General features: G+C 39.7%; 2 protein-coding genes across 3 annotated transcripts; both read right to left on the bottom strand.

Annotated features, from left to right (window-relative positions):
* Nucleotides 1–696: 696 nt before the first annotated feature.
* On the bottom strand, nucleotides 697–6,641 carry nrg4 (neuregulin 4). Of its 2 annotated transcripts, none has more exons than XM_018747673.2 (5): nucleotides 6,364–6,641; nucleotides 4,768–4,844; nucleotides 4,521–4,617; nucleotides 3,689–3,841; nucleotides 697–1,557 (listed from the first exon to the last, which is right to left on the bottom strand). In XM_018747673.2, exons 2-5 carry the CDS (start codon nucleotides 4,772–4,774, stop codon nucleotides 1,488–1,490), a joined length of 327 nt encoding a protein of 108 aa, XP_018603189.1. In that variant the 5' UTR covers nucleotides 4,775–4,844; nucleotides 6,364–6,641; the 3' UTR covers nucleotides 697–1,487. The 2 variants fall into 2 exon arrangements, with proteins under 2 accessions (XP_018603189.1, XP_018603190.1); XM_018747674.2 differs by lacking the exon at nucleotides 6,364–6,641 and adding an exon at nucleotides 5,217–5,252.
* A 4,501-nt stretch (nucleotides 6,642–11,142) lies between these two features.
* etfa (electron transfer flavoprotein subunit alpha) lies at nucleotides 11,143–19,595 on the bottom strand. The gene is made up of 12 exons (XM_018747672.1): nucleotides 19,478–19,595; nucleotides 18,079–18,228; nucleotides 17,786–17,867; nucleotides 17,599–17,681; nucleotides 16,996–17,095; nucleotides 16,432–16,542; nucleotides 16,023–16,121; nucleotides 15,551–15,619; nucleotides 15,201–15,283; nucleotides 14,701–14,766; nucleotides 12,587–12,667; nucleotides 11,143–12,287 (listed from the first exon to the last, which is right to left on the bottom strand). The coding sequence occupies exons 1-12, from the start codon at nucleotides 19,514–19,516 to the stop codon at nucleotides 12,252–12,254; spliced, it is 999 nt and encodes a 332-aa protein (XP_018603188.1). The 5' UTR covers nucleotides 19,517–19,595; the 3' UTR covers nucleotides 11,143–12,251.
* Nucleotides 19,596–19,603: the final 8 nt, after the last annotated feature.

Below are 19,603 nucleotides of genomic sequence, written 5' to 3'. Positions count from 1 at the left end.
GGAGTGGTGATGGGAGGAGAAAAAGTTTTCAGAAAAATTATGTTGAGTAAGCCATGATTAATAGAAATGACAAGGATGACATGATTTCTGGCCTTTTGAGAGGCAAAGGACTTGTACAATCAACTGACCTCTTACCGTCCAAGTCCTGAAGCTGTAAGCTGAAGTCACTCAGTTAAATCAGTGAAGTGCTCACTGGGAGAGACAAGGATATCTCTGTCCCTAAATGTCTGACACAAACAGCAATGCCATTGCACAGAATAAAATACCTGTTTGTGGAAGAAAGCTGACTGTAACAGGCAAAAATGTTGTGCAGAATAAAAAGCTTGTTTAAAAAAGGATATATACATTTTTTTAAAAGCCTTTGTAGGGCTTTTTTGTATGGAAACCCTGTTATATAAGGATTATGCAAATTCTCTCTGTAAATGTAGTACAACTCCTGTATCATGGTTTCTCCGACACATCTAATGTATCTCATTGCCATGTTCCAACTCAAATGCATCTCTTCACTTTTTCAGTGCAAAACCATCAATTGCAATAATTAGCTCTAAAGCAAGAAAATTGTGCTGAAAGTCCTAAAAAGGCGAAAGGGGAAAAATCAGAGTAAAGCTCTACCTCAGTCTAAACTTACAGTAGTAAAATGTACAAAATTCTTATCTAAAGCAGTATCATTACAAATGACTTTCTGTGACATGCCGTTCATTTATTGCATATTATATTTCACAAAAAGCAGAGCAGAGGCTGTTTTGAATTACAGTGTCCCTATGTTTAACAGGTACGGCAGGAATTTTACAGGTCTGGTGAAAAGTAGATCAGCTTTTATTTTTTAGGAATTCATTTATGTTTGCCATTTGACCAGTAATTGTTTCTTGAGAATTCACCTTATGAGCAGATTTTCAGGAATTACACTCATGCGACAGAAGCCTGTATGTACAATGCAAACTGCTAAACTGACTTCTAAAATGTTGGTAGTCAGACCTATTTATACCATGAAAGAATATTTATGTGAATTTCACTGATTTTACGTATTTTCCTTTGTGATAAAAAAATTGCATATTAGTAGTATTTTTCCAAATCATGACAAAAAAAGGTTACTGTTGGTGCTTACATTAAGACAATATTCACTATTAGGGTAAACCTTTGCACATCTGATAATGGATGGATGGAAATATTACAGAACCTTGTTGTGGTGTTTGATTCTCGTCGAAAGAGGGTACACACAAGAATAGACATCAGTTTGTGGTGGTCACCTCTTGGGCTCAACAATACTAGAGCAGGCAAAGGCAGCAGAGAGTCAGTGGGGTGGAATGTGACAACTGGGTCACAGGTAAGAGTGTCTGCATGTGTGCACGTGAGGAGCAGCAGAGGCACAAGGGAGAAGCTATTTGCAAATACTAATAATCCCTTAAATTCGTAACTGTATTTGCAGCTTTCTCCGAATTAAAGTTCAAGCCAGGCACAAACTAAAATGTTTTCCCCAGAGGTCTTCCTCACTGAATGGGCTTCACTCTTCCATACTCTGTTGTTCTGCTGCTGTTCTCATGACTCTTCCTCCACATTCTGTAAGAGAAGTCAGATTATTTAGCTGTAAGAATGGGCACCTGTAGACGAAGCAACACTTCTTTTACTGTGTGTGTAAATGCAAATACCGTTCATTTGTATAAATGTTTAAAATGCCCCATCGTGATTTCGCAGAAGACCTTTCACTGTTCTGCATTCTATTAGAGATTTGAAAATGTACATTATAGAGCTCAGGGTTTAAAAATATCCAGTTGTATGCAACAGTAGCTGTGAAATCACATTATTTCACCATATACACTGGTTTAGTCAATTAGGGGAGATTACAGGCTAAATTAAAGGGCAAAAGGCTTATTTTTCCCCATTGAATATCAAACCACCATAATTCTGTCATAGATATGAACCGGTAAAGGTACTACCACACCCCCCTGGTAAAAAATATCCCTTTGAAAAACAAGTAGAGGTCACAAAGTTCCCAGATACATAACTTGCCACAAAGATCTCAAATGAGAGGGAGGCACGTTGAGGGATATGAATGAATGGAAGAATGAAATTTATTAACCCCAGAGGGTAATTCTGTTTGGTTGCAGGAACATACAATGTACTGTACTGCAGAACTGTCATATTTAAAAAAAAAAAAAAAAAAAACTCTGGAGCATTATTTTAATACACCACTTGGATATATCAGTATGAATGTATTTGAAGACTGGTATTTCCGCTGCTGGATTAAAGGCAAAGTGAAGTGTGAAATATTGTAAAAAAAAGTGGTTCGGTGCTGGATTGACAAGGCAGAGGAAAAACTCCAGGACTGTCTGAATTCTAGAGACTGGGACAAGTTTAAAAACGTATCCAATGTGGATGAATATGTGATGGCAGTCACTGGTTTAATTAAAAAATGTGTAGACAACTGCGAGCCCACGAAAAACAACGCGTTCGCGTCATAATGAGAAACCATGGGTCGGTCACCAGCAACATCTGTAAATCACTGAAGGCTCGCAGTAAAGTCATTTCAAGCTAGCGACTCAGAAACACACAAGAAGAGCGGGTGCGAGCTGAGGTGAGCGCTCAACATGGCTAAACATCAGTATTGGGTCGAAGCTCAAAAGTGCGTACAACATGTCTTATGATATACGAGGGATTTGGTAGTTTCTGTAGATGCTCACAGACTATAAACCAAAATCTCACTCTAGTTCCCTCCTAGACAAACTTAACGCCTTCTGCATCTGCTTTGATTGCCTTAACAAAACCCCGTCCACGCAGTACCTGCAGAACCCCAGCAAGACCCATCAGTCCCAAGTGAAACATCCTTTTCCATCTCAGGGCTGAACTTCAAATCCCTTACATAAAACTATTTGTCAGATGCTCTATGTTCATTATGGGAATATTATCCCAACACTAGATTAGCTGAAAAGTTACAAATATCTCCTTGAAGAGAGTGTGACAAAAGCTCCAAAAGATGTGAAGCACCAACCCCATGTGTAGGGAGTGCCAGCTGCGGAACAAGTTTATTAAGTTTACAGACCTAAAAATCTGTCTGGTAGATGTAATATAAAATTTTATTAACAAAAATGTGTTCCTGTGCAGGACTGGACTGGATTAAATTTGCCATGGTTAAGTTACTTGTCATACAGGGCTGTTAGACAATGGACTATTCTAAATTATTTTGAGGCTTCACTGCAGACATGATTCACAGTGACCGTTCTCTCCCTGGAAACGGTGATCAGGTAATCGCCATCAGTTACAGAAGAAAGAGAGTGCACTAATAGTGAAACACAAATAAAATGTCTGAGTTTTTGTTCCCTCCGCTTATGTGTTCAGACAGATCAATAACTTCGTAAACTGAAGCCTGTCCGCCAGGTATGAAAGTTCCATGACCGATTAATTCTGTTAAAAAATATAGAAGGTGAAAGGCGTTTTTATTTGCAAATAAGTGGAGGATCTAATATGTGAAACACATTGCAACAGAATTTAACTAAGACACAAATGTCAGCTACTGCTGTTATTTTGCATTCTGCACTCTTTATTTTCACTATTTTACTATTATTTGTGACTCTGATTGAATACTGGCAAGATGTCACTGCAGTTGCTCTAGAGAAAATGTCTGCGATTACACTTCCAAAACCTAAAGATGACATCGTGACGTTTGCCGCAGTAATAAAACTATTGCACTCACTTGTAGGCGTAGTAGATAATGATAATCAGAAGCACGAGGATGAGAAAGACGACGATTACCACCGCTGCAATCAGACCTCCATTCTCATTGGTCTGGGATCTGCTTAACAGCTGTAATTCCTCACATCTGCTGCCCTTGAAACCGCTGTTACACCTGCAATAAGTCAAGGCCATAGTTACATCTCTATGTTTGGATATGTATTTATAAAAACTTAAATACATTAACGTGCTGCTGTGCTTTAGAAGTCCTTTTAATGAGGCTGATTATAATAAAAGCATGAAATTTCAACAATTTCTTTATTTTGATGTGCTGGTGATTTGAGGTGGTGCAGCGGGTTTGGCCGAGTCCTGCTCTTTGGCGGGTCTGCGGTTCGGGCCCTGCTTGGGGTGCTTTGTGATGGACTGGTGTCCTGTCCTGTGTGTGACCCCTCCCCCTTCAGCCTTGTGCCCTGTGTTGCCAGGTTAGGCTCCGGTTCGCCACGACCCCACTTAGGATGAGCAGTTTCAGACTGTGTGTGTGTGTGTGTGTGTGTGTGTGTGTGTTGGTGATCTTGTGCGAAACCCATTGGACTCTAGGTAATGCCTCTCAGATGGGCTGCTAGGTCATCATAATCAAAGTAATAATATGCATTTCAGTTTAAAAAATGTGTATTGACAGTCATTACAGAACATAAGCCTGAGAACCGAAATGGTATCACATTTATAATGCTTGCTATTTATTTCCGTTTATTTAATTTCGGCTGCACAGTTCTGCATGTGTGTGGTCTGTTTTGAAAGGACACGGGGTACCAGCCAAACAGCTTACACCCTGATGTAAAGTACGAGTAACTCACACACAGGCGAGTGTGGACATGGAGGGAATTCTGTAGCATGTTCCGCCATTCATGCAGTAGGAAGTGGCTTCCGCTGCTTCACATGCCTCCCCGTGTTCTGAAATACAAAGGTACCTGTCAGCACCTACACTAAATCTTCCAGGTTGCATTTTTATTTGGTGCAATGAAGAGCTTTTCTGTGTTTCAGTTCACAAACTGGGGTGAACGTGTTACGTGTTGGAGTATGAAGACTTCATTTCCACTTTACCTGCCATTGCGGGGAAAGGTGTGCTCTTTCTTTTTTGCTTTTTTTCTCAACTTGTGAGCGATTTCCCCACAATTCCTCTGAAAATCAATGGGAACAAACCATAAACCATATATCTCATTCACAACGTAGTAAGAGGGTAGACAAAGGCCTTTTGTGCAGTGCACTGATTTATGGTTGGAGGTGACCAGTTCAAGTTTGTTCTGACGAAATTATGCAGTAAATAAATTCCATAGTCAAACTGACAATTGGAAAATATTACATAATACTGATTGGTCTAAATACACACACACACACACATTTTCAGATCCGCTTGTCCCATACGGGGTCACGGGGAACCGGAGCCTACCCGGTAACACAGGGCGTAAGGCCAGAGGGGGAGGGGACACACCCAGGACGGGACGCCAGTCCGTCGCAAGGCACCCCAAGCGGGACTTGAACCCCAGACCTACCGGAGAGCAGGACTGTGGTCCAACCCACTGCACCACTGCACCACCGCACCCCCTTGGTCTAAATAATGATATAAAAATATAATGTTGAAGAATAATGAAAGCAATAGAAAAGTGTTTATATGCCAGTGCATTTAAGATAATAAAGTATATTGGAGTGCCTGTATTGGCACATTTCTTTGCTTTAGTACAAGAGTATAGGCATAGAGATATACTACAGGTATTCTACAGTGCATTTCATGACTGTCTCGCAAAAGAGAATAATCAATTTTGTTTACTGAACAACAGTTAATTCCATCCTTCCATCCATGTTCAAGCTGGTTATCCTGGTGACGGTTGCAATGGCTACAGGCTGGGGAGAACAGCTCATACATTCTTTCCAAAGCAATAGTCTCTAATTCCTGTTGGTGGATCCCCAAGAGTGCCCAGGTCTGACTGGACATATCACCTGTCCAACGTGTCCTAGGTGCCTCCTCCCAGTGGGATGTGCCCGGTAGACCTCCCATAGGATGAGTCCAGAGAGCATTCTAATGAAGTTATTTTATTCTGGTTTATTTTTAAAGCACAGTTCCCTCTGTTTGGCTGGAATAATTCAGACTAATATGAGCGGAGAAAAAGCCAATCATAAGATTTGTTCAGCTCCCATTCACTGGGTATCCAGCATTGCCCCACATTATTAATATTTAGCTGCTCAACTTAGTTAATTCAGCACTGAGAGTGTTTCTGGCATTGCTCAGTATTTCAAAGCAAATATACTCCACACAAGTCCTCGTTTATTCACAAAAATGCAGTGAGCAATTATTTTAATGACAGGAGATTTACAGCAAACATCATTAAATCATATTTCTTGCATAACTCATACAAATATACGTATAAATACACCTGGATCTTACCATATGCTTATGACATCTTTATCACTCTACAGAACAATTTAATGTCTAATCTTAGCTAAAATTCTGGACTATTACATAAAGGGTGTTAAAAATGTTCAGTCACAGGGTTAGTAAAATAAATCTTGTATAAGGGCCTTTGTGCCGACAACACAAAAACCTGACCCAAACTTTATATACGTGATCCAAATTTTACACTTTAAGTTTGTGCCAAACTTGTCAAATAAAGAGGTAAAAACCAGACAAAATATTGCACTTACATGTGAGGCTGAATTGAGCTGCTGTTGGTTCTCAGTATGTTACACTATTTTAAATAACTAGGAAATGAATGGCGTTTTCAAAGTCTAAATGTCAGCAAGGCGTGGATATATTCACCGGAGCTAAGAAATGTTGAGATTGCAGTTTGTCCACATAGCGAGTGGCACAACTATTAATACAATCTGTCAAGCATTGATGGAAAGTATGATAGAACATAACCTACATAGTAGGATCGTTGTATGTGTGCCCTGTGTCACCTGCCCAAATACAGCACAGAGAATGTGTCAGGAACATGTGTTTTGCTCGATTCCCTTAAGAATCCTGGCGTGTCATGCGGATTTCCGTCGGGTTTACAGCACTCAGCTTCCTCACATTTGAGCTCTTGAGACCTGAATTTCATTAATGAAATTTTTTAACATGGGGATTTTTTACCTCTTCTTTTTTTTTACCGAATTTTCAAAACTGGAATTTTCTACGGTAGTTTTAAATTCAAATCCTCTTGACACTGACCTGACACCATAAACAGGGCAAATAATACTGAAACATGCTTAATTTGTGACTAATTGGATAAAGTCTACTAGTATAAGGCGTGCTTTAACTGACGAACGCAATTTCAACAGCGAACCTCGGGCTGAGTGCGATTTTCCAACAGAGGCTTAAATTTTACTGTCTAAATTTATCTGATGTTTTTTTCCCCAAAGCAACTTAAAATTATTTACCCATTTATACACCTGGGTAATTTTTACCGGAATAGTTTAGGGTAAGTACCTTGTTCAAGGCTATTATAGTTGGAGGTGGGATTTAGAGCGGTGACTTCTGGATCCAAAGGCAACAGCACTAACCACTACACTAGCAGCTTTCCTCACCTTCTATCACTAACAGTTTTATGTTGCTATCTACACATCCTGCACGTCTTCAGTTAGGAATGTGCAAGAAAAAAAGAAAATAGCTGGTGATTTCCCTAGCCTCTTCATTGAAGGGTGCAAAATGAAAACTTTAAGGAATGTGAACTATGCAGACAGGGAAGTGAAATGAAAACCACAGATATGAAGAGAATTTTGAGAGCGAGTCTGCACCATCCAACGTGCTAACACACTTTTCCACCGTGCTCTAGCAGAAACTTCAGCGGAAAAGCCGAAAACAGGTCATAACTCTCGAGAAAATGATTCACATTTATCAGATGCTTTTCTCCAAAACAACTTCTAATAGATACTATGTAGTGTTATCAGCTCACATACCTCATTCACCATGGTGACTTACACTGCTAGATACACTACTTACACTGGGTCACTCATCCATATATCAGTGGAACACACTCTCTGTCACTCACACACTATGGGGGAACCTGAACAGCATGTCTTTGGACTGTGGGAGGAAACCAGAGCACCTGGAGTAAACCCACACAGACACAGGGAGAACATGCAAACTCTACACAGACTGAGTGGGAATTGAACCTACGTTTGCTTATACCACCAAGGCACTGTGGGACAGCAGTGCTATTCGCTGCACCACTATGCCACCTGTTTGTACAAACATCTAGAAATTATAGTCTAATTCAATTTGAATGCACTAATATTCAAGCAATGTTATACGGTTATCGTGTTCGCAGTAAGGTGAAGGTAAATCGAAGGTGTGTGTGTGTTTGGTCAGTCCTTTGCAAGGCAATTAATGTACACTCTCATTCACTGTTTACACAATCTAAAGACATACGAGGGGCAGAAATGCACTGGAAACACAGGAAACAGGATATTTCCTGTGCAACTTACCTCTTTTATCTCCAAAATCATCCACTCCTCTCTTTTCTCTGACTGCTTCAAATCTGCCTTCAAAACCATCTTCATTTCACCACTGTTAAATAAACCCTCTCGGGGTCCAGACTCAGTCCAAAACTACAGGCCAGTCTCCCTACTCCATCAAAAACTCTGGAATGAACAACCTGTGATCAGCTATCTGCATTCCTCACCCAGAATGATTTTGACAGGTATCAGTTTGGATCCAAACTTTTATATGGTATGGAGACAGCCCTCCTCAGAATGAGATGCTCTCCAGTTCGGCTAGAGCGGTCTCCTTCTCCTCGTTCCCGATCCTTCTCGGTCCGTCTGCAGCATTCGACACTGTCAACCACTAGACTCTACTCTCCTGTCTTGGACAGCTTGGCATCAAGGGATTGATCAGGTTGATCCTACCAAGTGGTCTGGTGGGCTCACAACCATCCCCTCACCCTCTCTCAACTGGTGTCCCATGGGGTCAGTACTGGGCCCCCTACTCTTCTCAGTCCACTCCTTTTCCCTCGGCCACGTCATCGCCTCCCACGGATTTAACTACCACTGCTACGCCGATAATACCCAGCTCTTCCTTTCCTTTCCACCTGGAGCATCAGACATATCCTTGCGCCTCACTGCCTGCCTATCGGACACCTCTGCCTGGACGTCTGATCACCAAATACAATTCAACCGTTCCAAAACAGAGATCTTTCACCTCCCAGCTGGCCTGTCTTCCTGTCATGAACTCTCTATCAAACTGGACAACTCACTGATTTTGCCTACCACCTTGGCTAAGAGTCTGGGAGTGATGATTGACTCAAGTCTGTCTTTCTCTTAGCACACTGAAGGCACGACCCGGTCCTACAGATACATCCTGCATAGCATCTGTAGGATCTGTCCTTACCTCACAAATGACTCTGCCCAGCTATTTGTCCAGACCATGGTGACATCCAATCTGGCCTTCCAGCCTCTGCATCAAACCTGCTGCACAAGTTGTATTTGACCTGCCGAAGTGTTCCTTATCTCCCCTCCCTGTCTCTCAGCATCAGCTTCCTATAGCTGCATGGATCAAATTCAAGACTCTGGTTACAACCTACAAAAGTATAAATGGAACTGCTATCGATATCAACGAAACCTGATCACTCGCTACACCTCAACCAGACTGCTATACTCCTCGACCTCTGGCCTCTTGGCGGTCCCATGCATAAGGGGTCCAAAATCAAAAGCATAAAGGTTTTCAGTTCTTACTCCAAAGTGCTAGAATGACCTCCGTCTCACTCAGAACTGCTGAATCTCTCTCTACATTTAAAAAGGGTTGCAAAACCCATCTCTTTCGGACTCACTTCACTGATCTCGATAAGTGCTCAATAAACATGTATGTATGTTACCTTTAATTTGTTTAATAATAATTTGTAATAATTGTATAATTGTAATAATTTTTTATTAACTGAACAGCTTATATGCAGCTACTCAAGAATCACATGTCTGCATCCAGATCTCTCCTTCTGTTGATGTAAATGCACTTTTTGTATTGTTCTCTGAAATGTATGTTTTGCTTTGGAGCAAAGTGTCTGCTAAATGAATAAATGTAAATGTCAATGTACAATACAGTTGTGAAGGGAGGCATTTTTATAATGCAAGACACCAGTAGCAAAGACCAAACTGATACTCAGCGGAGGCAGACAATATGAGATGCGCAAAGTGTAAGGAGCACTTGATCAACCACATTTCATATTTATATTTCCTATAACTGTATTTGGTAAGCTGATGTCCTTTTTTGTAACAATTGTATCCCAATTTAATAATAACATAATAATAAGGAACAGTTACTGCATTAGACTAAGGGCACTTTTGAAGATGATGCACTTAGTTTATGGTAACGCAGTGAATCAAATGCACATTCTCACTTTAGAAAATGTAAAGTACTGTATTGTAAAAAATATGTATGCTACAATATTTTCTACAAAAAAACGAGTCATTAAATTTTAAATAAAAGTAACGCTTTTTAACCGTCAGTTTCACATTAAATGCATCTCTATGTGGGTCTACTACAGTATCTATGATAAAATCTTACAGCAAGAAATGGGCACAAATAAAGAAAACCATATCTGAAAAATCTTGTATAGGAAAATGCTGCCTAGCAGGGATAAACTTTGTGTGTTCAAGACCATGCACTACCTTGTTGATGGACTTCCTTTCTCATTCTGAAGCACTGTTGCTACAGAAAGAGAAATGCATAGTCTGCCCTTCTTGGCTTGCTGGGGCCATCAGGGTCATCCTCATCATGATAAATGTTTCTAAAAAAGAAGGATGGATGGACAGATGGACTACGCAACTATAGTATTTAGTGAGTACTGAGAAAGATGGTGGATACAGTACTGAACCTCAGGGAGTACAAAATTGGGTTTGTTGAGTGAGCATATGTTCAAGTGTAGGATTACATTTATTGTCAGTTAAGGTTTATTAATGGAAGAACATATGAAAATGTGATTTTTGCTTATTTTCAACATTATATACCGTACTAAAAGCTGCCATAAAAAATGTAGTATTCTTATATCGATCAGGCTATGTCAAACCCATATCTGTGTGTCACCTTATTGACTGGAAGCCCATAGTCCAGTTACCCTCATCCCTAGAAGTTCACATTTTTTCCTTCCTTGACCATAAGCATTTAAACAATATGTCCAAAAGGGATATGACAGTGCACAATTGTGCTTTCTTTTAATATGACTGTACTATTACTTACTGAACTGTAAGTAGTATCATAAAATCCTATTCAAAGAAGTTGATTACAACACAGTTCATGCTCAAAGGTCTGCTTGTAAAGTGAAATTTTGTAAAAAGAACACTTTATCACCATTAATTCAAAATCGGAAAATGGATAGTGTTCCATCCCCTGCTACAGATTACCACAAAATCCATCTGAGTCCGTAGCTATAACATGTTCAAGATTGCTGTAACACATTTGCTCCTTTTTATAGCCCCTTTTCTCCACATTAATCTATTACAACAATCTGATCATTTTCATTTTGTATTTTATTCAGTAACAGCATTAAAAGGCACAAATGGACCCAAACTTCAATTTATGCTCCTGTGTGTGTGTTGGGGGGTTTACATCAGTATGAAAATAATCCCCACACTTTTAAAAACAAACATTCTAATTTTAATGGCAGAGAAAAGCACTAACAGAACCTGACTGATGTTTTGCTTGTGCTGTTTGTAACAAGGGCGGCTTCACAGAGCTTCTCACCATTCCTAGATTGGGATTTTAAACCTGTCTCAGTCGGCATGCAGTTTGCATGTTCTCCCCGTGTTCACGTGTTTCATTCCACAATTCTGAGATGTGAATCGAAGTTACTTGAGCATGTTTGCGCGTAAGATAAAACATGCTGTTTATTGTGGAAGGGTAGACAGCTTAAGCAGCATATCTACTGTAAGCCGAAATGGGAAAAAGAATCCACTAAATACTAGTTAACAATAATGGTTCTTCCTCCTAAAACAATTAATATTTAGATGAGTGGAGAGACCTTCATAGTACCCAATAACATAAAACCAAAGTAAAACAAGGTATTATCATCCTTTGCTATTACCCATTTTAGATACTGGTATGTATTAACTTGTGCATTACAGTACAGTTTGTAATTATCACACAGTGTTTACATGTTTCTTTTAGAGAAATGGTCATTGGAAGGAAGCAAAAATGTTAACGCATCTCAAAAGGGGATTATTTTCAGTGTCAGAAAAGAAAAGCTCCAGGCTGGATTAATTCACAGTACCTGTCCAATTCAAAATACATCTCACTTTTAACCGGGAAGAATTCCATTTTTCAAACAGCAGACACTGGCTTTAAAATCAAAGAAAGAAAGGCTGTCAGAAGAATGAGATTTGAAAACAATGTTTAAACTGACTTGGCAACCAAAACATGAATAATTACAATAGCTGCTGGAATGAAACTTCTGAGAGGTTTACCAGATACCCCCAGTTTATAGACACAACCATTCCAGTTAGCATTTTGAAATATTAAAATATTCCATCTGATGCAGACAGTGATGTTATCCCATTAAATCAAGCTTTTTAATTACAGAAAAAAAGATTACACATGATTTCATGATCAGGTCAGCTTTTGATCACTTCTTCAGTGCTTCTGTCATTTCAGGAATAGCCTAAAAAGACAATGTATGTATTTAATGAGTACATGCAAGACTTTCAAAGGTTGCTCTTTGTTGAAACAGTGAAAACCAATTTGTACACTGGACCCCCACTGCTCCCTCCACATACTTCCCAAAATCATGACCACATTTCCAGCTGTAGGCAATATTATATAATTCAGTTATTTTGAACAGTGCTATGGAAGTCAGTCTAAATCTTTCAGTCATTTTAAGATTTCCTTATATATTTAACAGATAAAAACATACAGTGTGCACCTGTCTAGGTGTTAAAGTAATTAAAACACACTTCTCACCTTGAAAAGATCAGCGACCAATCCATAGTCAGCTACTTGAAAAATTGGTGCTTCTGGGTCCTTATTAATGGCAACAATCGTCTGCAAATGAAGGGTAAAGTTGCCAGTTATGTTTCTGATGTATATGACCATTCCTTATTAAATACTATGTACAATGTTCTACTACTCCTGCGTGACCTTTCCTCACTGCATACTGCACTCTGAAAATGAACCAAAACCAGGCAATGCCAGTTACCAGTCAATGGTATATCCACTGAGAGAGGGGTTAAAACCCACAAACTGCTATGGTTACTCACAAACCTGACCTAAATGCATAGAAAATAACAAATAGCTTAAATTTTGTAGGAAATTATCACAAAATCTGTGAAAACAGCAGTGTGTTACAGTACCTCAGATGTGGTACAGGGCAAGTCATACTGAACATTTAGCATCCTCCAGCTGTGACTAAATGCCTCTGTAGAGCTGGGGTTTCAGACTTTGAGGCACAGCTGAACTTACCGGCCAGTTTCATTCCTAAAAGATGATGTATCTTGTTGCAGATCACCTACCAGCAATGTATAGAGGAGATGCTGTCTTTTGTAGGCTATACTCTGTGGTCCTCAGGCTGAAGACCTACTGTAATTCTAAACGCATACAGCTTTTAGAAAACACCCAGCTTCTATAACAGGGATAGTCTCCACCCTACCTGGAGAGGACTTCTAGTTCAACTGCAGACTAAGGCTACAAAACAGCCTACGTGGTAATACAGAGCACTGGCTGGGACACTATAATTAACCAATGCCTTTCATGATGGCTCCAGGCCACCGCAGGGGTCTTGCAACTATTCTCTATACACTACCCACACTACCCACACTACCCACACACACACACACACACACACACACACACACACACACACACACAGTGCTGGGAAAACGGATAAATCTTTGTCTCAATTTACAGTCCATTACTAAAGTCACTACTCCATTTATTTATGATCTTTGTCACTGACTTAGTGACCAGCCACAACAATCTTGAAACTGTCAGTGATTTCAACATTCACGTACATGTAGAATTCAAGCACACAAAATCTGCTGGCAAAATCTCTAAATCAAAAACAGTATGAGACCATAATTTCACTAGTTTTCATTTGTTCCTGTGGCCTGCAGCAAAACTCATAAGAGTGATACCCAACGGACTGTAGGTCCTATATAAAGACTTCCCCGTAGACCCCCTGCAGCCTACTGGAGGCCTGAACTGGCAATGCGTGCTCATCCTGCTCTTTCACCTTCCTTAACCAATGTTGCAGCCTGATCAGTTGGCCTGCAGGGCCTACTGCGTGCTGTCCCCACAGTGACAGACTACCAGAGACAGTATCCCTCTCCAAATACCCTTGCACAGCTGCTCAGAATGTGCTCCAGTGTCCCTTTATTCGGACACAATTGACATGGAAGGGAATCAACTTTTCCCCAGACAGGATCTATAAATTTTGCATTCTAAAAAGACACCTGTCAGAATACACAGGATGATGGGACTGACTCTAGGCAGAGTGTACAAATTTAAAAGGTTAGTGCATTAAGACTGATCATATATACCTTGCTTTGAATATAATTTCCTTTGCTTACCAAGTTATTCCATTAACATTTCTCAGTATTAATTTTTGTCTGTATTCACAGTGAGAGCTTACATTTTGTTTGTGGCACATGAACACATATGACAAAACAAAATTTTACTTCTTTCTGCACAAAAATCAGCATCATGTGTGGAGCACCACAGTAGCACAGGGTTAGCCTTAGTGTCGCACTGCTCCTGAGTCATGTGTTGGGAACTGGGTCCAAATTCCGCTCGTCTGTGCCAAGTTTGCATTTTCTCTACATATTTGCGTAAGTGTCCTCCAGGCGCTCCATTTCCCTCCCATAGCCGAAAGTAGATATTTAGTAAACTGGTAAGTCCACATAGCTCTCAGACTGTGCCTGTATTTTTGCTCTGAAATGGACTGGCATCCCACCCAACACAAACCCAAACTTGTGCCGTATGTTTTCCAGAATAGGCTCCAGACCAACCCAACCCTATACTGAACAGGTGGTTTCTCAATATGGATAATGAATTATGCGCAGTTAAAAAGTTTTGCATACCTTACTATCCTTCATTCCAGCCAGATGCTGAATTGCCCCAGATATACCAACTGCAATATACAGCTCCTGTAAAGCACACAAGTCAATATGCACCATTGTATATGAATGGAAATGTGGAGAAAAAAAAAAAACAGTCTAACAGGTACATGTTAAAAGTACCAGTGCAAATGGACAGTAGATCATCTCAGAAAGAACTCTTCTGTTTGTGGGGTGAACCAAGGGCTTTTGTAATCCATGTACTATATCTTATTTAAGGAAGTTAATTAATGGCAACTTTTTCTGATGTTTTTCCCCTCATATTATTTTCCCCCATTTAAACAATTACAAGTAAAAGTACAAGCATTGTGGTTATACCAGAACACACTGCAAAAAATTTGTTAAAATAAGAGCGAGAAAAGGCTTTTAAAGCCTTTTTGGACTTGCCTGTAGTGAGATTCCAGCATTAAAACTTGTTATAACATGAAAATAATAAATGTTTTAAAATGGTAAAATAAGCTTACTGGTGCTACAATCTTCCCAGTCTGACCAACTTGCAGGTCATTAGGGACAAATCCAGCATCAACAGCAGCTCTTGAGGCACCCACTAAAAACAGAAAAAGTTTAATATACACTACATGTAGATGAATTTATGCATCTGGTTAATATAAAAATTCAGTCTACATGTGTACCCATGCATTTTAAATATCTACAGAATGACATGCAATTATTGACAAGAGAACATCTATAACTTCATTACATCTGTACATGTACACACAGAACTCAGTTGTGGAGAATGGTTGCATACAAAACAATATGCACTATTGTGCTTAAAACCCCTATTGTAAACTGTCACTAGCAATCCTGTACTTACCTGCTGCGTTCAGTTTGTCAGCCAGATCATACAGCAGCTTGAAGTTATCTCCACTTTTCAATCCTCTACCTGTTCAGGAGTAAACACAACAAGACATGGAAGCACCTCAAATGCTCAAAATAATAACCTGCTTTGATACCTTTTGCATATATATTGCATATGAACTGAGTAAGTTAGCTATATGCTTTTTTGGGATAACCATAATACATTTTCCATTTAAAAAGCAGAACAGTCCTTGTGACAATACTATTGTAACAAGTGTATGCATTGCAATGTCCATTTAAACTCTGTGCTTAGCATCAGTGCCATCAAAGCGGATGTTCACCCTGTAGCTAACGATATTCCCAATTAAAACTCTTCTACTGTGCTTTACAAACTCAACAACACAGTGAACTCAGGTAACATTTAATAGGCATGAATCTGTGTGGTTTCAGACAAAAGTGAACAATGAGTTTATCAACTTTCTCTGTACCTCCAGACACAACAACCTTGGCGCTGGTGAGTTCCGGGCGGTCGCTCTTGGTCAAGTTCTGCTCAATCCACTCTGACACTCCAACGGGTGAGGAAGTCACTATCACCAATATCAGCACATAAGGATGGGCACACAAACATTAATCTGTATTAAAATATACTGAGAATCTTCATATTTAACTATGTAACACCATTACTGTCACTATATATACTTATTGATAAAGCGGCAGTAATGTTTCTAAGAACCAAAATATTAGAAGTGAGTTGCAATCAGAGTATCAAATGTGAATGGTGGATTAAAGAAACAAATAAATATTTCATATAATTAAATCAATAATTAAAACAATTACAAAAAAAAAAGACACCAGACTATACTGAGACTGTCCTAAAATGCAGCCCTGATGCAGTACCTTCCTCTTTAGTGGCACTGCCTCCCTCCACAGGCGCAGCCTCAAAGGAAGTAGCACGCACAGTGAAAACCTTCACGGGGTCGTTGCATTTAACTGTACTGAGAGCATTGCCTGCATCACAGCAAATGCAAGGAGTAAAAGCACTGATGAAAATGAAACAGGGCCAGGCAAGGATTCCTCACGATTGTCCAAAATGCAACGCAACTCATTCATCTCTTCACTTTAGTGCAGACAATTGTTAATTAAGCACTTAAGCATGTCTTAATGAAAACAGCATACTACCACCACTTAATAAACCAAGACAGCTGTTTTCAAGTTGATAAACTATTCATTAAAATTCTACTCAAGCATAAAAGTAAACTCCAAAATTCAGTACTGCAGGTGAATACAAGGAAAGTTAATCAAAGAACTCTCATGATGTGCAAAGATAAACAGTTTCATACAAGATAGTGAAAAACAGAGGAAAAAAAAAAAAAAAAAAACACACACACACTGCCTCCTTCCACACCAGTACATGAACTGATTCATTGGATGATGTCATACAGAAAGAAATGACAAGACTACCTGCATAGATGGTCCTGACAAAAGTGTCAGGTGATTTGATCTCAATGATGTCCGAGAGAGGAGCAACATCCAGTTTGGCAGCCACTCTAGGGAGGAGATTCTGCAAAACACCATTCACACCATAATACGGCAGAATGCATATACTATGCACAGCATTACTGTTTACCTAAAAACAAAGCCCATAACACCATTTGTCACAAGGAAGAATATACTGTTCTCAGAGTACAAATGTTCCTGTATAACACACAACGAAAGCAGTGAAACACAGCGGTTGCTGAAATTCCAGGAATCTAACTGCTACTCCTTTCCCATTTTCAATGCAGCTTCTACAAAATCAAGCATAAACAGTGCATGACCTTTACCAAGAAAATGAACAAAGTAACATGTAGAATGAATAAGTACACTGTGACAATACAGGAAGCTCTACATCCGGAGTGAAAAAACTATTAAAAACTCCTTGAAATACACAAACATATAAAGTCTTTTTTTTTTTTTTTTTTTAGAAAAAGCACTGCAATTAAATATTAAACTCATGTGACCAACTGACAGTTCTATGGCAGAAAGTTTTAAACTGAGACAGCAGTATACCAAAAGCTGGCTTACTTTTCCAAAAGCAGATGCTCCAGCGCATATATGTGTAAACTGAAACTGTTTCTGGGAAGCCAGGATAAGAGGGGTCAGCTCCTCTGAAAATAAACACAAAGCAGCTCATTTCTGTTATTGTTTACTTAAAACACATCTGATCCTGAAGGAACTTCTAATTAGAGAGAGAGAGATGCTGTAAGTTCACCTGGCAGCAGGCCTCTGTACGCATCATGCTGGGCCACCAGCACCTTTTTCACCCCCAGCACTTTACTGACTTCTTCAACCACCTATTAACAGGTAGAATGAATGAGTATGTTGTAACAACACAGACAGCTCTACATCTGGAGAGAAAAACCTGCACAAAAAATTCTTAAACCACACAGGAAATAAACAAACCCAAAGGTCTAAATTCCAAATAGGGACCAGGAACACCGAGATGGCAACGACACTGCAAAATGTACAATTTTATCCACATTCGCATAAAGACAAAACACCTACCTTTGCACAGCCCGTGCCAGCAACCAAACAGGACACATCATCTCCAAGCTTTCTGGCAGCACTGATGGCATTGAGTGTAAGTGGCGTCAGTTTGTCATTGGTGTGCTCTGCCACCACCAGGGTACTTTGAAACCTATTCAACACATTTGTCTGGGAAACAAAATAAATGCAAACCAGTTACACCTTGTGCAGTATGATGAGGCAGCAGCTAAGCATTCTGGTGAGGGCCATTCTCATTTCAAATCTCAATGCTGCTGTCGTCTCTTCGAGAAAGGGTTTTATGCACTCACCTGGTCCAGTGAAAATACAGCAAAAATTATCTAACACTGTAAGCTCACTGCACAGAAGTGCCAGCTCGAGAAATAACACCCATAATAATATATATCATCCCATAAATCATATAATCAACTTGGGGCAGTTGGTTGTGGTCAGAGCTGTTGCCTTTAGACCCAAAGGTCACAGGTTTGATTCCTGCCTCTGGCTGTAGTACCATTGAGCAAGAGATTTACCCTAAATTGCTCCAGTAAAATTACCCAGCTGTATGAATGGGGAAATAATTGTAACTTAACACTGAAAGTTGCTTTGGAAAAAAAAAAAAGTATCAGTTAAATGAATAAATGTAAATTTTAGATGATATATAGAAGGTCAATATCAATATGTCAATATATAAAATATATTTATATATAGTCAACTTTTCCCATCAATTAGCTAGTATAATTGATACACAAAAATGGCCACAACACTACTACTAGTATCTGTCCTTAACTGAGCAAGAAGGGCTACAACACTGCTGACTCAAAACATGCAATGTTTAAAAATAAAGACAACTCAAGAAAACTGATTTATCAGACATACAAGTAAAAAATCTGAAGAAAAAAAATTCAAATTATTACAAATACGACAACAAGAAGAATGTACATGCACCGCACGTCGTCTGTCTCTTCACGTGAGAGACACTTCGAACGGTTACGCCGGTATTATTTATTCATTTTTTTCACCTCTTTCTATTCTAGTTATGCAGTGTATTGAGTATAATTGACAGTGTCAGTGTAGGAACTTTTTTACTTGAAAACAAATTAATATTAAGCAGAAACACCCTGTAGAAGTTAACAGACACTGAGTCTGCTCTATAACAATATTCATGAAGCTCATGATGATGTGAGCTCGAGCTCGACACTCAGTCACGAGGCCGAGCTCGCCGCGGTGGCTGAACCAAACGTCGAGCTCGCGCAGTCCGTCCTGCCTCGCTAGAATGGGGGGAACCGATCGGCCCATCCGTGTCCCTCGAACTGACCGTGCAGCTTCCGCAGAGCGCTCTGCGGATCAACGTGCACGTATACTTTATACGCATTTCAGCCTTTCGGCATCACTAACACTCAGAGACTTATCGGATACTCACCAGTAATCTCACGTGGGGTTTATTAATGCTCCTAAGCATGTTTATGTGCTATGAAACACCTCCACTGAAGGTTACGTATCGAGCTTCCTTAGTCTCGCGATACGTTTCTCCGGTTGAACTGACGTG

Source organism: Scleropages formosus, chromosome 7 (genome assembly GCF_900964775.1).
Source record: "Scleropages formosus chromosome 7, fSclFor1.1, whole genome shotgun sequence".
Classification (NCBI taxonomy): domain Eukaryota; kingdom Metazoa; phylum Chordata; class Actinopteri; order Osteoglossiformes; family Osteoglossidae; genus Scleropages; species Scleropages formosus.
This window is presented reverse-complemented; position numbering and strand designations above follow the sequence as displayed.